The following is a 17,950-nucleotide window of genomic DNA, read 5'->3' on the forward strand; positions in this document are numbered from 1 at the left end:
TATTCTTTTCATCAAGGTGGCATACGTGGTCATTCTCCCAGTTTATATTCTCATAATAACTGTGTTAGGTAGATCATCCTGAGACAGAATGATTGGTCCAAGATTACTCAGCAAGCTTCAAGGCTGGATTTTGAATGCAAAAATCCCTAGTTCTGGTCCAACACCTAAATGCTAAATAACACCAGCAGTGGCATTTATGAAATGAATGACAAATGTACTTACAAATTCTGAATAGATTTGATTATCATTCTGGGAATATGTTTGTGTATCCCTCTCCACAGGTAAAACTGAGAAGAACTTAAATATAGCTGCTGAAGTGATGAGAAGAATCCATTCATTGATTGCAAATTATGAGCATCTGGATTTATTGAAAGAGTCTGAATTCCACCTGATTGGCAAATGTCTCTGTGACCTTGGATTTGACAACCTGGTAACTTCTTTAAAATATATCAAGGTATTTTGGTCCAGATTCACAACTTGATAACAAAAATATTAAAAGTTAAAACTGAAATGAAAGTGGAGACATATTTATTAAATATGGTTGACAAGAAAAATCATGTTATATATGATAACTGCTGCAAGAATAATATATGCAAAAAACTGGAATATGGAATATATATGTACCATTGATGACTGGCTAACAAAACTACATGATGTAAATGGGCAAATTAACTATATTAAAGAAAACACAATGAAGAAATTTGAAGATCAATGGAATTGAGTTGATACTATATTGCAAAGAGGACGGGGGGGGGAAATGGCAGTCATTACAAAATATGATATAGATAGATAGATCTTTATAGATAGAAATAGATAGAGAGAGATAGTACTTATTAAAAAGTGAGTCTATAAGGATAAAAGTGCATGCTGTAAGTATATAAATTAAGATTGTATAGAATAATATAGTTCAGTGGTATTCAGATGATAGGTGGGACCCCTGGGGAGGCCACAAGAGTGAAGACTATGATCTCTCCTCCTTCTTGTCTTTCCAAACTTTTTATGTGTAAAATGTATTAAATTTACTTCAGTAAAACTGTTCTAATTTGAACAATGTTATTTCTTTATAAAATGTTAAAATATGAATATACATAAATGTTCCGATGAAAATATCCCCATTAAATAAACAAAATATTTTAATTCATATACTGTGTTGAGTGGGGTGTGTGTGCAACATCTGCATGTAGATGTAAAAAGGGGGGGGTGTCCCCCAAGGGTAAAACATTTGAGTTCCACTTACATAGATTATCAGGTAAAGAGTCGGCCCTTCTCATACATGGATTTTTTATACATGAAGTCAAACATCCATGGTTTGAAAATGTTTTTTTAAAAAAGTATAAATTTCAAATATCAAACCTTGATTTTCCATTTTTTATAAGGGACATCATTTTGCTATGTCATTATATTTAATGGGACTTGAGCATCCACGGATTTTGTTATCCATGGGGGATCTTGGAACCAAACCCCAGCGTATAACAAGGGCCCACTGTATAAAGAAAGGATGTGATTACATATGAGTTCAAAATCCTGACATGGGGGCAAAATAGATGGCCCCTTTAAGTCATCTTGGGGCTGGCTTAGGGGCGTGGCGGCTTTTTTCCGCCCCCAAAAGGAGTGGATCTCTAAGATGCCCCTTTCGGCCCCTCTGTTTTGCCCATTAAACTATTGATAAAGGGATTATAAGAGTAGAAGTAGGAAATTAATGTAGGGGAAGATATGTAATTTATTGTTATATGGTGAAATGGAGGAATGGATGTAAATGAATGTAAAAATTAATTTTAAAAAATAAAGCATTAAACTAGCTATATTATCCTCCCTGGTAAAAGGAAGTGTCTCCTTATGTACCACTTTTCCCCTCATTGGACAGTGAAAACCACACATTTTTAAATATCTGAAACAAAACCACTAAATTTTTGTAGGTTTCAGAAGATGAACGAAAAGAACCTAAAAGGAAGCATGCGGAATATTCTGTTGGCATGGGATCTTCTCGGTTTCAGTTACAGTGTATGGGCCATTTTCTTATACGGGAAGAAAGAAAAGATCCTGATCCCAGAGTGCAACATTTTATTCCTGATACATGGCAGGTATTGATAATGTATTCTTCTGTTATTGAATTCTTTTCAAGTAGTTTTGGAGCCATTGTCATCAGTTGTTCAACTGATTTAACAGAAGGGGCTATTAACCCCTTAGAAGCTGGTCTTAGTTCTGCCTCCAACCTTGAAGAGGCTGAAAATAATTGAGTTTGCTTCAAGACCCCAGTTAACATATCTTGGATGTAGCAGCCCTAGCTAGTTCTGATGAACAATCAGAAGAGGCTATTTTAAATTCTCCAGCTGCCTCTCTTCAATCAGTTGAGAGTACTTAACTCTCCCAAAGGACTCCCTAAGCAGAGCCACCTGGACTGCTGTGAAACACCAACAGCTATTTCAAACAGGCATAAAAGCAGCTGTCTCAGAAACTGCCCATGAACCTGCTCATGATGCAGTAGCCATTTTGAGATTTGAGAAGAGGTGGCCATTTTGAACAAAGAAACCAAGGATTTACAATGCCCTTTCCAGTTCCTGTGTCTCTGCCTGTGTCATTTTAAAAATCAGGATTCATGGCTGCTGTGAATTTCCTCCCCCAAGGTAAGTAATAATGAGCTAATTTAGCAAGGCCCTCCCCCATGGTTGTTCTGCATCCAAATGGCCTAGACTTCCTTCTCCTATCCCATCCTTATTGCCCCTTTCCCTCCAGTCTCTCTAAGGAAGTATTGTAGAGCTAGGACTGGTTTTAAAATGGCTTAGTCCAGTATACAGTCATACATTTGTGGCTTTGACTTTTGTGGATTTGATTATGTGCAGATTTGAGTAATATATTCTTTCTCAAAATCTCTAGGTCCTCCAGTGCGACTCTCTGGTCAGAGTCCGCCAGAAGTCATGCTGGAAGACCTACAGATTACTAAAGATAACACAAAAACATTTGCACAAAAATAAAATGCTATTTGTGGAGAAAAAACACACTGTGGCCTTCATCATCAACACAATTAAAATGGCAGAGCTCCATGTGGTGGTGTAACTTCCTCAAACCTATCTTTGTAGCTTTGCCTTTCCAGATCAGGACACTGGATAATGCAGTACTGTCCCAGGTCACGGTGCATTGAGAATAGGCAGCTGGAGAGACCCCCTGAGATCCTATCACAATTTCTTGTCTGAATGTGCCCTCTGACTGGGAGAACACTGCAGAAGTCATTTCCCTGTGATCTGATTTGCAGTGCCTTGGAAATGTTCCAGTAGGGCACTGCAAATTTGCAAAGGGCCGAAATAGCCCAGTAAAGCCTTCTGGGTGGCCTGGGAGTTTATAAACCACACACTCCCAAGATGTCCAGAAGCTGCCCTGTCCAAATACAAAGTGTTGGCTTCACTCAGGTGTAGCCAAGGGTCCGTAGGGGAATTTTTATTATTGTTGTTAGCTCAAATATTGCAAGAGGGGCAGGCTACGTGAGCCCAACGAAATTGCCCTCCCGATGTGTATACGGAGTAGACCAGGGGATCCCAATATATGAAGCTGAGACGGATACTAATAACTAGATGTCTAATTTATTGAAACAGGGGAAAAACACATGCATTGCGCATATACTCACACACTCAGGAAAATTAGGGTTGGAAAATGGGAACAGATTTCAGGCGTTACTAATGGAGATGCTTACCAGAATGTAGACTCCCTCCGGGGAGTGAATAGGGTGCAGGACAGTGAGACAAGTCTGCTCCGCAACCTGGGAGTGAGCAGAAATGCCGGCTACCAGAACAGAGGTCTGACTGACGTGGAGTGAGTAGACCTTGAAAATGGCGCCCTGAGCAGCAACAGTGGGGACTTTTTATAGGCGAAATCTAGCCTGAGGCAAAGAGGCTGGCTTGGCCGAAACAAAGGTGTTCTAAAGGTTTTCTTTTCACCTGGATGTCTGGAGTAGATAGTATCAATGGCTTATGCCACTCGGACAATAGGTTCGAGGAGGAGGTTGATAGCTTCAGGGAAGGCAATCCTTTTACTCTTCCCAGCCTTGAGATAATCCCTTTATGCGACTTCCCCGGACCCTATAAGATGCTAATGTGGTTGCTCCCTCAGGGTAGGTGTACATGTCCTCTCGCTTTGCCAGTAATGGAGGACAGGCTGCTAGAGTTCATCCAGAGGTCATTAAGGGTTATCGTTGATTCCAAAATTTATATGGAGCAGCATGGGTAACACAGGGGACATGGCATTTACATGCCATACACCATTGGAGCACTCAGAAGCTGTCCTGGGGCTGTAGAAGGGCAGCCCTTTACTGGCCCAAATAGGAGTGGATCTTTTCCGCTCTTATTTGGGCAGGCATCAGGGCAGATTGGCGCTGCAGCATGTGATTGCCATGGCCCCAGGCCCCAATCCACCCTTTTTGTGCCATCTGTTTTAGCCCAAAGTTAGGTTTCTGGGGATCACATTTGGTCCTTCATAACTACAAATGTCAATACCCAGCAGTTACAATATCCAAAGTCCAGTTTATGATCTCATAATTGCTGAACAGGATGCTATCCTGTATTTTGTGTAACACAGTGCTGGTGACAAAAAAGTGTAGGTCTAGGTATTCACATGAGAGCAGAGAATCTTATGGCAGTTGACCTTTTTATCATTGTGGTGTGATGAAGATAAAGATCCTCGCATGTGGACATGTATACACGTCATTGTTTCTCTATAGAGAGAGCTTCTTGACATTGTGGATAATAATGAGTCTGCTGTAATTGTTGCTCCTACGTCATCAGGCAAGACATATGCTTCTTACTATTGTATGGAGAAAGTTCTGAGAGATGGTAATGACGGTGTAATTGTGTATGTTGCACCTACAAAGGTAAGAAACAACTTTTACATTGGTAATATTTAAAAATTTCTTGAAGTAATTCTATGCCATATTACATGACTGTGGTAGAATATATTATCATGTTGCCTCTGGCATATAAGAACGAAATCCTTATTTATTTATTTATTTATTTATTTATTTATTTATTTCATAATAAGAACTAAGAAAAATCTTGAATTAAGATTTCAAAATGTGACTGATTCCCATATTAAGTTGCTTTGCAGTTTAAGAATATAAACCAGATAGAACATCTGCCTGTAGTTGTATGTTATGTCTCATTGTAGATGTATAAAATTAGAAAGTGTTCAAAAATTGCAGGAAATGCACGATTGTCCTGACAAGGAGAATCATGGTCTAGCAAGGATCTTCACAGTTTGGCCTTATTTTGTGCAAAATTCACATAGATTTGGTGCAGGAAACATTCATTCTCTGCACAAGAAATAGAAAAATGCTCTTCATTGTGTAAAAAAAGGCTTCATTTAATTTCCAACTCAAAAACTTTTGTTAGTAGTTGATAAAATTGCTGTGATCTGATATTGATCAGAGAATGTATTTGGTAAAATGTTCATTTTCTTGAACAAAGAACTTGATAGCAATAGCAAGTACATTTCTATGCCGCTTATCAGTGCACTTAAGCACTCCCTAAGTGGTTTACAACGTTTAAGCTAATTGCCACCATCAAGCTGGGTACTCATTTTAGCGACTTTGGAAGGATACAATCCTGAGTTGAGCTTGAGCCCTTGGTTGGTATTGAACTTGCAACCTTGCAGTAAGTGAGTGGCTGTAGTACAGACATTTAACCACTGCGCCACCAGGGCTCCTATACCAAAAACATATTGATTCTTGAAAAAAATTATATCTTTGTTTAAAAAATAAAAGTATACTTCTTAGCTTCACCATGTTTAAATCTCCAAGCATCATGTAAATCAAAATCATCCATTAATTAAAAAAAAGATTTTGAGAGGTAGCCTAGATTCTTTTTTTAATGCTTTGCACTTTTGTCAATTTGGGGTTGTATAACTGCATGCCAATCTCCACATAATAATGAATTTTCATATGGAATATCTGGTTCCCGCCCCCAGTAAATTCTGATAGAAAGGTGACTTCTCTATAGGTACATATAATCCAATAATTAAAGTTTTTAGCACTTATTAAATTTCCTTTCTGATATATTAAATTTCCTTTCTGATATATTTTCAATTTTTTTTCCATCTGATAAATTTTGATTAGCTGTTATGTTTTAGATCTAGTAGATGATGCCATGATTTTACAGCTTCCGAAGCAGTCTGACAGTTTTCAAATTGGATATTATATTTCCTTTCTGTAGTTTTCTGAGCACTGCATGTTGCTCTGACCACTAGTTCCTTTTGTCCTCCCTAATGGCCTCTAGTCTCTATACGTCCTCAACCAGAAGCAAATCTCTTAGTTTTCCTTCTCTCTCTGCCATGCAGTCACAAATTTTACACTACTGAAAAGGTGAACAAAACTTTCTTCTTGTTCTTGTAATTAACTTTTCAGCACTTCTACATCAACTGGTCCATTGCTGTTTATTTAATAATTAAAATCTTCCGTGCTTTTTAAATCATCAGTTCTCAACATTTTTCAGTTTATTGTTAGCTAATTTTTGTAAATCTATTTTAAAAATCTGTGAGTATAACTGTTATACTCACAGATCCAAATGTAGCAGTTTCAGTGCTGGAAGTTTCTTAAGTGTTAATGGTGATGGTTATAAGTAGAAGGTTTACTGGTAAGAATTAAAAGTAGTTTACTTAAAAGTAGATAGATTAAAGTAGAAAGTTTACTGATAAGAATTAAAATCCATTTTGGCTAGAATGCAGTGGAATGAGATGGTTCTTCTTGATTTCCTCTATTCCACCTGTGGCAAGACAACAATGGCTTATGTCATCTTGAATGCTAGGAACAGGCATCTGACCTTTGGAGATGATCCTTTGAGCTTTCCATGCCAGGGGAATGGTTTCAGTCAGTTTGTGATTTCTCAAACCAACCAGCCCCACATCAGACACCGAGTCCCTTAGCAGAGCTTCTAAGAGACACCATGACACTCTGTCATTTGAACCTAGAATTTTTCTATGCAAAAATATAATACAAAAAGACAAACAAATGTGCAGAATAAGTCTCTAACTGTGAACAGTTTCCAAAACTTTCAGAACTTTCATTTTTAAAGACTTTCTTGCAGCATGTAGAAAATTTCTAAAATTACTCATTGCATCTTTCAAGAACAAAATTAATCAAGGATTGCATCTCTACTGCTCATGTGACACAACTGGATTAAAAAACTAAAATCGTTTGGATTGATTTGCTTTACATTGTCCATTAATTATTTAAAGATGTAGGTGTGTTTCTTCTATATATATTACAGATGCGCATAGTACATGTGTGTTGTGTTCATTTTTTTATTCATTTCCAAGGATTTATAAAATGCTTTTCTTTTGAAGATTTTAGAAGTTAATGTATTACCCTCTTGTTTAGTAGACTGGTCCATGAAAGAAAAGAACATGTACAAGTTTTGTTTGGCAACCTACATTTTAAATTTATGTTGTTAATATGCTATTTGTCCTGAATTGTAGGCTCTTGTAAATCAAGTATGGGCAACCATTTACAATCGATTTAATAAAGTAATGCCACCTGGTCTTACAATATGTGGTGTTTTTACACGAGACTATCGCCATGATGCTTTGAACTCTCAGGTAAGAGGTAGATGGTGATTGTTGATTTTGCTCTCTCAGCCTCAGAGGGAAGGCAAAGACAAACCTTCTCAAGATTTGACAAACAAATCTTGAAAAAATCTCAACAACAAATACCCTGTGATAGGTTCGCCTTAGATTTGCCATAAGTCAGAAATGACTTGAAGGCACAAAACAACAACAAACTTTGAATTAATGTAATGGAACTATTTCTAAGGAGACAGTATATAGGATTCTACTGTTAAACAGGGTACATTGTGGGTAAAGGCTTTTTAAAATTTTGAACTAGAAGAAGGAAGGAATAATAAAATTATGTAGGTAAAATAGTGATGAGTAATGACTTTTTAAAATTTTGAATTGGAATAAGCAAGAAAGGAAGGAATACTAAAAGATACTGAAAGTAACATACTGATGGTATTTTCAGAGTTAACCCTTTTCTCATTATGAAGCTCTTTTTCATGAAATTGATAAATTCACATTAGTGTTACAGAGCAATGATATGTATATATTCCTATAAAGGAATCTCATTGTATTCAGTGGGGTTTTCTCCCATAAAATATTTCCAGTATAGCAACTATGGAATACAGTTGTATAACCTATGACTGGGGAACATTTATGGGGAGTGTTGGACCCTTGCATGTGTCAGATTACATTCTACAATTTTCCTAGTCTTTGATCTCTATGGAACAGAGGGCAGGTACCACCACTGCTATGGTGGTGCCACACCTCTTCTTTGATCAGGAAGGATTTGGGGCACATGCAGTTCCAGCTGAGCCATGCATGTATAGGAATACCAGCTTTGTCAAAGACAGGTTTGCCTGGTCCCTACCTTCCTCATTTGATACAAAGCACTGAGTGTCACCACCTAGAGGAATGCTACTGGAGGCTGCACAGCTCAGTCAAGTCTTCACAAGGAAAACATGAGGGTTAAATTGAAGTGCAGATGGATCTGCACAGTCTTGAGGAGCACTCTGTGGGTCATTGAATATTAGTCACAATCCCCCTTATTTTCAGTTTCTCCAAAGGGCGCACATAGTAAGGGGGAACAGTTAAAGGGACATTCAGTCCTAAAATTCTTTGTGGGGCAGATTGAGTAGATCTGTGGACTCTGTACCATTTTAGGGACAGTGACAAACCTTCCCTGCTGTAACCATGGCTCCTGACTCTTATTAGCAGCATGTTTCCTAACTATCCACCTACATTTTGTTTCAGATATTGGTAACAGTACCTCAGTGTTTAGAAATCTTACTTCTGTCACCTCGTCGCCAAGAGTGGGCCAAAAGGATAAAATATGTTATATTTGATGAGGTATATTTTCATTATATATAACACAATTAATGAAATATTCATTGTTACCCAGTGTCTCTTTCTATTTAAAATCCTGTTCTTTCAAACCTTAGCATGACTCAGAACCAAAAATGGGGCGGTGTATGTCTGCAGATGAGGAAACATTGGAGTTTATCACACAGAGATCCTTCCGTGTGCTAAACGTCATCTATATGTACCCAAAATGTCACAAAATCGCCATGGGTGTGATCCCCATGGTGCTACGGAAGTGGAATTGCAGTCCAACCTGCTCGGTTCCCATCATGCAATCCAACCGGGGGAGCCTCCTGGAGCTCTTTGCTTATTAATGGGATAAATCGTTAATAAGAAAAGGGCTCCAGGAGGCTCCCCCTGTTACGATTGCATGATGGGAACCGAGTGGGAGCTGCAATTCATCTTCCGTAGTGCCACAGGCGCTTCCCTGACGTTTGGGGTATGTATAGATGATGTTTTAACACACGGAAGGACCTCCATGTGATAAACTCGATAGTTATTTCAATAGGACCATGAGTGTATGTGGCTCCACCCCAGTCCAGGGCAGGGCTAGGCATAGTGCACCTTGGTTATTCCATCCCGGGGAGCCTGCTGGATGTGAATGTTGCTCCAAGAACAAACTTTAATGGGAACCGTTTAACCAGCATCAACAAAAAACCCCACCGGTCCCTACCTTGGAACCCTTAACTTGGAGATGCCATTAGGGTTCCCACGCCTAACTCCTCCACCCCTTTCCTTCAGGAATTTCCTAGCACCCCTGATGAGTCACTCCTGACTCCCATCTTCTCTCCCAGTCTGCCTTTTCAATGGAATGGGGACTGTGCACCATGCTCCAACATCTTCCTCAGGCATTCCACCAATCTCCTTCACAACTGGTTGACCTGGAAAATGCCCTAAACTCTTGGGTCCTTACCAGGGACCTGTCCCTTTTGCTTGGGGTCTTCTCTCCCAAAACTCTTTCTGGAGACTTGCTGATGTCCCTAACTATGCTCAACCTGTTGGCTCTCAGGACATCTTGGTCAGGAGCCCCATGGTGTAGGATGGCCGTCAAAACCCAACATTCAGGCCGGTTTCCTCTGATATACTCTCTCTCTGGCCACCATGTGACTCCACTCCTCAGTCCCTTCTGTGTCTGCCTCTTCACATCCTTCCTCTCCCTCCAGGAGCCACCCCCCTCCTTTAGTCCTCTGGCCTCTCCCATAGCCCCACCTCTCTCTTCTATCTCTTCCCTCTCCGGAGTTCAGGTCAAGTATCCCTCCATCTCTTTACATTTGCAGGTCAAGTGGGGTTTACTTTGTCATCCATGTCTGAATCTCCCAGAGAGATTTGCTACATTAAGAGGATGGAGTGCAGTGTAGGACATAATTGAGAAAGGACCAGTTTGACACCAAGCGGAAGGGACAGACTCTGTTTCAACTGCAGTAGTGTCTCTAAATATATTTTCTTGTGTTCTTATTTGAGTCAGCAAGTAGATCCTTTTATTTATGTGCCAACTGGGAACACAAATACGGAGATGTCAAAGTGAGATACAAGGTGATATCAACCTGATAATAATGCCAGAGACATTGATTTATGAAGAAAATGCTTTTGGGTAAAATCTGGGTGTTTGCTATAGAAAAAAAATGATAGTGTGATGTTCTAAAGAGAAAAATGTGTAGCCACATCATATTACATTCAGCCTATTTCCCCCCAGGTCCATTGTCTTGGAGGTGAAATTGGAGCAGAAGTTTGGGAACATTTGCTGGCTATGATTCGATGCCCATTTTTGGCTCTCTCTGCAACCATAAGCAACCCCAGGCATCTCGCTGAGTAAGATGTGTGCAGACTCTGAATGGTGTGATCTCATTTCCTAAACATACTGCTGAATTCCTAGTAGTGTACAGCTGGACTGTGGAAAGTGAGGCTGGAGTTTCATTGTGAAAATATCATAAATCAGCTCACTGTTTTGGGGGAATGCAGCAATAACGGGATTGGAATAGTGAGAAAGCATCCCCATACCTTTGCTGGTCTATGCCCCAAAGGCAGTCAACTGACTGAATGGTTCAGCTCACTTCTGCTCTCACAAAATCATAGAATCATAGAATCATAATTAAACTTAAAATGGCATAGAAACATCAACCATCTGGTGCCGGGCTTTCCATGACTACTCTTCTTTGGATGCCTGTGGAGTTGTTTGTTGTGGCCACCCTGCAACTGCAGAGCCTTGTGTTTCTACCCCATGGTCCAGCTTTAGTTGTACTACTAGGAGTTTAATTATCATTATTCACAGTCTTAACCGCTACATGTCAACTGTTATGGACTTTGTGTGCATCTGTACAAGTACACAATAAAGCAAAGTATGCACTTTGAAGTCACCTGTCAATTTATGGTGACCTTTTGAATTTCATAGTTTTTTTCTTAGACAATAAATGCTCTGAGGTGGTTTGCTATTTGCTGCCTGTTGTTTGAAAATTTGGTAAGATTGGGATATTTTTGTTCTGAAGGGAAGCAGGGTCAAAAAACTTACTTTGCTCAGATAAGGTATATATAATAGGAAAGTAATTCTTATTCTTTTCTTTTTTTAAAGGTGGCTGCGGTCAATAAAAAAATATTGGCAACATACTGAAACTGTATTAGCACAAACTCCCAGCTCTTTCACACCAGTTAAAAAAGGAGCCAAAGAAAAGAAAAGTGCCAGAGTACAAAATATCTCATACAAGGTTAAATTAGGTGTGTATATAAAAGCAAATGGTTTGTAACAGCAGATACGTTTTTGTCTTGAGTAAATTCCATGTTCTGAATATGTTATGACAAAGAGATTATTTGAGACAAAGACAGCATTCCAGCTTCCACAGTTTGTCTTTATGATCCTAAGATTTTCAAATCACATATTTGAGATTGTTCTCTTTTCAGTGGTGTATGGAGAGAGATACAATGATTTAGAAAAACATGTATGCTCCCTCAGTCATGGCGACTTCACAATCCATCACTATCATCCCTGTGCTGCACTGACTGCGGATAATGTAAGTTTAAAATCATATTAGACCAAAATGAAAAAGAAACTCAAGAATTTTGAAAAATCATAACTTGGGGAAAGTTTCTGGATGTTCCAGAAGAAAATTTCTTTTGAATGTCTCATCAAAAATTAGCTGGAAGTTCCAGAGATCTTCTCTTGAAAGTAGAAACAGTTTCAGCGATATTGATCTGGGATTTCTGTGCAGATTTAATATATTTATCATAATTTTGAATAATTTATTTGGTATTACAGCTTGAGAGATATGGTTTTCCATTGGATCTTTCCCTCTCTCCTCGGGAAACTGTGATATTGTATGATACTATGGTAAAAGCTAGGAGAGACTGGCCAAAGGCAAATGTAAGTACATACGGTTCACATATAGTAGTACATTTTCAGATCAATTGTTTTCAGAAAATGAGTATCTGAGGGACATTTAAGATACACAGTTGTAATTTGCTTCTGATCTTTAATGTCAAGGAGCTGGATCCTGAGGTGTTTTTTAAGGACAAAATTGTAATCACAAAGGCAGAAGCAAGATGTTATGAAACAAAGCTGAAAGATGAATTAGAAATGTGGATTAAACAAGGCAACAAAAAGGAGGTATTTCTTATTTTTTACTTATGAAAGATCTTTTTTTTTCATTTGAACTTTAGAAGTAATTGAGTTATTTCCTTAGTTTGGTATTCCCCTGACCTGTATGTTCTGATGCTGCATAGTGTCGTTTTAAAGTTGACGACCCCGCCCCCCCCCCCCCCCCCACACACACACATTGTAGTTTCTGATGAATGTTGGACAATAGGAACAATAGGAGCTGATTTTTTTACAGCATATTTTTTTTAAAGAAAAGATAGATTTTATATCTATAGAGCAAGTGACTGGCTAGGAAATTCACTCATAGTACCTGTAATGGCTTTGACTCTGGTCTCAGACTTTGACTCTTGGGCTATCAAAAGCCATGGAATGGGGACAACCTCTTTATGGACTATTATTATTATTATTATTATTAACCTTTATTTATAAAGCGCTGTAAATTTGCACAGCGCTGTACATACAATCTTTTAATTAGACCGTTCCCTGCCCTCAGGCTTACAAACTAAAAAGACACGACACAAAAGGAGAAGGGAGTGGTGGTGGGGAAGGGGATGAGATCCAGCAGTTCTTCTCTACCTCCGAGGCCTGGACCAAGGGAGATGGACTGGAGGGAGGCCTTGGCTTCTAGTGGATGGGTAATCTTCTTCCAGGGAGGCCTGTTGGAGCTAGCCTGCCTCTCTAGTAGGATAATACAACAACAACAACAAACAATTTATTGAGTAGCCCAAGGGCCGTTTCAAAATACTAGTAACATAATAAAAAACAGTATCACAAAGCTATATATAAAATGTAAATATAGTGCACTAGGTGCAATAAACCTCCATACAATATAAGTACATATGCATAACCTAAGCGTGCACCAAGACCAGAACATGCATAGTAGGATAATACATATAAAATACATAGCAATACAGGAAATGATTCAATAAAACAGGCAACAAAAGAACATAAAATAGCAAGTGACAATTATGCAATGCCTGGGAACGCTTCTCTGAACAGGATGGTCTTCCAATCCATTTTGAAGCTGGTTAAAGAAGTGATGGCCCTTGCTCACGGGGGAAGAAGGTTCCAGGAGTGAGGGGCAGCAAGTGGAAAGGGGCGAATCTGAGATGGGGCAGAGGAAATCCTGGGCTGGGATAGCCGACCTTGACTACCCGAACGGAGGGCCCGAGCGGGAAGGTGAGGAGGAAGAAGGTCAGATAAGTAAGGAGGGGCCAGCCCATGGAGGGCTTTAAATGTCGACAGCAGGAGCTTATACTGAATGCGGAAAGGGAGCCAGTGAAGGGATGCCAACACAGGAGAGATATGGTCAGAGCGGTGGGCGGATGTGATAATGTGTGCAGCTGAATGCTGGACAGAAATTAAAGGACGGAGGTGAGAAAGAGGAAGCCCATCCAGGAGGACATTACAGTAATCAAGTCGTGAGACCACTAGGGCATGGACCAGGATCTTGGCAGTGGAGATGGAGAGATATGGTCGGATTTTTGCAATATTGTATAAAAAGAATCTACAAGCCTTGGCTGTGGTCTGGATCTGAGGGATAAACGGCAGAGAAGAATCAAAGATGAAATCAAGACTGCGGGCTTGCTGGACTGGTTGAATAGAAATGTTGTCCACAGAGACAGAAAAGGAGAGTTGAAGGGTGGACTTAGGAGGAAAGACAAGAAGCTCCGTCTTGGACATGTTGAGCTTCAAATGCCAATGGCGCATCCACTGGGAGACGGCTGTGAGACAAGACGAGACTTGCTGTCAGGGGTGGAAAGATACAACTGGGTGTCATCGGCGTACAGATGGTAGGAAAAACCAAAAGAGCTAATGAGTTTACCTAAGGACAGTGTGTAGAGAGAAAACAGAAGGGGACCCAGAACAGAGCCCTGGGGCACTCCAACAGATAAGGGAACAGAGGACAAAGTCTGACCACGTGTGACCACTGCAAAAGATCTATCTGACAAATAAGATCTAAACCAGTTGAGAACAGAGTCTGAGAACCCAAGGTCAGAAAGTATATCAACTAGAAGACCGTGATCAACAGTGTCAAAGGCTGCAGACAAATCAAGAAGGATGAGAACAGAGTAAAGGCCATTAGCCTTGGCCTATAAAAGGTCATTCGAGATCTTAGTGAGAGCTGTCTCTGTAGAATGCCTTGGGCGGAAACCAGACTGAAAGGGATCGAGGATGGAGTTGGCTTCAAGAAACTCAAGATAGCAAGAATAAATAACCCGTTCCAAAACCTTAGAAAGAAAGGGAAGAAGAGAAATCGGACGATAGCTAGACAAGGGGGGGGGGGGTCAAGAGAAGGTTTTTTCAGAATTGGGGAGATGAGAGCATGTTTGAAGTCTGATGGGAAAGAGCCTGTAGAGAGAGAGAGACTGAAGATATGGAGAAGTGAGGGCAGGAAAGAGGGAGTTATAGAGATTAGAAGACGAGTAGGAATTGGGTCAAGAGAACAGGTTGCAGGTTTGGAAGAGTTCAGAAGTGTAGAGTGTTCATCCAAAGAAGCAGGAGGAAACACAGAAATTTTTTTAGGCGAGGGCGATAGAAGATTATGAGCAGAAGAAGAATCGGGAGGGACTATCTCAGAGCGAATAGTGGTAAACTTTGAGATGAAGTAGTTAACGAAGTCATTGGGAGAGAACGATGAAGAGACAGGAGGAGAGGGAGGTTTAAACAAAGTGTTGAAGGTAGAGAACAAACTCTGCGGGCGCCTCTCATTGGCAGAAATCAATGATTTGTAATAAGTTTGTTTTGCCATCGACAGGGCACGTGAGAAGGAAGAAAGAACAAATTTGTAATGAATAAAGTTAGCCCACTGTTTGGACTTTCTCCAAAGACGTTCAGCCGCTCTAGAGCAGGATCGGAGAAACTTAATGAGGGGGCTAAGCCAGGGCTGAGACCTAGTCTTGGAGGAAGAAGTGCGTACAGAGACAGGGGCAAAGTGGTCAAGAGTTGAGGAAAGAGTGGAGTTAAATAAAGACATTGCTGACTCTGCAGAATCCCCAAGATTTAGGGAAGAGAGAGATGAATCCAGGGTCTGACCAAGATGGTTAGAGTTGACAGATTGAAGATCATGAAAATAGCGTTGAACAGAAGGGGAGATTTTACCAGTACAAACATTTCTATATCCTCTGAGAATATTTCTTTATTACTTTTCTTAGATACTGATGCCCTTTTTCTTCTTCATGGTCTCTGTTACTCACACAAAATTGGATTTCTGGACCTGCAGTGTGATTTTTGGAGCTTCTAAAGCTGTAGAGCTAGTGTTTTGGCAGTAGCCCCATCCCTTTTACCCTTAGCTATATAGGTTGCCCTGACTCTCCAACCTCTGTTTGTTTATTTCATCCACTACAGCTTCTTTCACTTAGTTTATGAATATTTTCCTGACGATTCTTCATTGTCTGGCTGATTTTTCTTGCTGGTTTTGACCCTGAATTCTTGTTTATGGCCCCATCAGCTTCATTCAAACTCTGTTCCACTTGTGGAGGAGAATTCTAGAGAAGGATAGACACTCAAAGTGCACCCTCTGCCTTAGGAAAATTCACAATGTAACTTCCTCATGGCCCATGCCCATTGTACCTGTGCTTCCTGCCTCAAGGAGCTCCACTGAGAAAAGGCCCATAGAGCCCCAACATTGGTCATGGAGCATATGACCTGAAATATAGTGTCAATATCACTGACAAAAACCAATGTCTGCTGAGTTCTTCTGTATAGGTGGCAATCAAACCATCAACCATGGAAATGCTCCAGGTATCTCCTGCTCTACACGTAGGCAAGTACTGCTAGTACTGTCCACTCTCTTGACACCATCTCTATGTGTTAATTGTGGTCTGGAATCACCCATAAAAAGCACACACAAAAAAGAGGGCTCAACTGACCGCTTCTCATTGAGACCTATCCACCAAATAAAGCCTTTCACCAGTCCAACAGCCACAGTCCCAGACAGGCTTGCCTTCTGAGCGAGAGGATCGCCCAGTCCCATCTCCAATGGAATCCCCCAAATCAGTCCACACGAACCAGAGATTGGAGGGAGAGGTGATGGATTCTCCAGGTGGAGTACCCACACCACCACCAGTAGAAACTCCCACTCGTCTCGCATGTGGACTGTCCCTTACCATCGTCCCAGGAGTAAGGCCAACCTCAGGAATATCTCCATCAAACCCACAAACACCATCAGGACCTATCTCAATCTTGTATTGTCTTCCCAGATTCAAGGTGTCTCACTCCTCAGTAACATAAGCAACACAGCCCTCGGTTCCTACACTTTCTGTATAGTGTATTTTTCCTGGTAACTGTTACATGAAGAATGGGATTTTCATAGCATGCAGATGGACAGTTACTTAAATCTAATAGTCCCAACACTGAATCAGTTGCTGAGTCATGAGTCAGCACTTGTGAAAATCCCATTGTTTCAGTGAACCTACTTTAGTTGGGAGAGGTATCTGGATTGAGGCAAATGTCATAATTATTATTGAGCATTATTGCTACTTATCCAAAATGTCCTCTTGAAAATATCCTCCACTCCTAAACCATTATTGCTTTATCTAGGCAAAAGAAGTGCTGGAGTTCCTCAAGCCTCACCCAACTTATTCTTCTGAAACAGAGATGAGAACATACTTTCCTCATTTTGTTGAAAAACTACAACAGATAAATAAATTGCCTGCACTGTTTTTCCTGTAAGTAAGGCAAACAAATTAATGGCATCAAGTGGTGTTGGCATAACAAGGAGGTGTTATATGGGCATGTACAAATCTGATATACTAACTTCACCTATGCCGGTGAAGCAATCTGTAAAAGGCACAGGTAAACTTGTAAGGGAGTATGCCAAGAAATCTTAAATGTTTCTGCTGAGGTTTTGTTTCAGGACCCCTCGTGGATACCAAAATCTGTGGATGCTCAAGTGCTATAAATATAGTAAAATGATGTATTATATAAAATGGCAAAATCAAGATATGCTTTTTGGAATATATATTATTTTTGAATATTTTTAAGCTGTGGATGCTTAAATCTGTGGATGAAAAAAATCCATGGATATGGAAGGCAGATTGTATCAATGTTTGCTTTTGTGAATTATTATTTTTAAAAATATTTTCAAGCCATGGATGCCTGAAGCCATGGATAAAGAATCCATGGATATAGAAGGCCAACTGTAGAAGTAAGTAACAATGGTTTGAATGTCCTCCCTTTAGATTCAACATCAAAAGAGTAGAACATCTGGCTGAAGAAGTTTGTGCTTTCTTAGAGGAGAAGCAAAGTAAAAGGCAAATTCATGATTCTGAAAAAGAAGAGCAGTTAAGAATGAAATATAAAAAGATGGAAAAATCTTTGACAGGTCAAAATTTGACAGAGTAAGTATTTGCTTTTTGTAAGTTATTTTTATCACATAAAATTATGTTAGGTACTTTGAATCAAATATTCAATTACAATGCATCTAAAGTGACAAGAGTTCATTCACTTGCATTCAACACAGATATTTTG

The 17,950-nt window shown here is 39.9% G+C and overlaps 1 protein-coding gene across 7 annotated transcripts in view; it reads left to right on the top strand.

Annotated features, from left to right (window-relative positions):
- The window catches only part of DDX60 (DExD/H-box helicase 60), a 72,339-nt gene that overhangs the window by 29,609 nt on the left and 24,780 nt on the right, over positions 1-17,950 (top strand). For 6 of the 7 annotated variants that reach the window (XM_089525532.1, XM_089525531.1, XM_089525536.1 and 3 more), the window contains 12 exons: positions 282-454; positions 1,917-2,081; positions 4,709-4,858; positions 7,456-7,575; positions 8,785-8,880; positions 10,586-10,701; positions 11,459-11,601; positions 11,785-11,894; positions 12,140-12,244; positions 12,365-12,487; positions 17,021-17,148; positions 17,662-17,820. In XM_089525532.1, the coding sequence (XP_089381658.1) occupies positions 282-454; positions 1,917-2,081; positions 4,709-4,858; positions 7,456-7,575; positions 8,785-8,880; positions 10,586-10,701; positions 11,459-11,601; positions 11,785-11,894; positions 12,140-12,244; positions 12,365-12,487; positions 17,021-17,148; positions 17,662-17,820 (1,588 nt within the window). The remainder of the gene's footprint in view (positions 1-281; positions 455-1,916; positions 2,082-4,708; positions 4,859-7,455; positions 7,576-8,784; positions 8,881-10,585; positions 10,702-11,458; positions 11,602-11,784; positions 11,895-12,139; positions 12,245-12,364; positions 12,488-17,020; positions 17,149-17,661; positions 17,821-17,950) is intronic. The other variant, XM_089525533.1, reaches the window with a different exon arrangement.

Source organism: Sceloporus occidentalis, unplaced genomic scaffold (genome assembly GCF_023333645.1).
Source record: "Sceloporus occidentalis isolate IW3139 unplaced genomic scaffold, rSceOcc1.0.p SCAF_5, whole genome shotgun sequence".
Taxonomy (NCBI): Eukaryota; Metazoa; Chordata; class Lepidosauria; order Squamata; family Phrynosomatidae; genus Sceloporus; species Sceloporus occidentalis.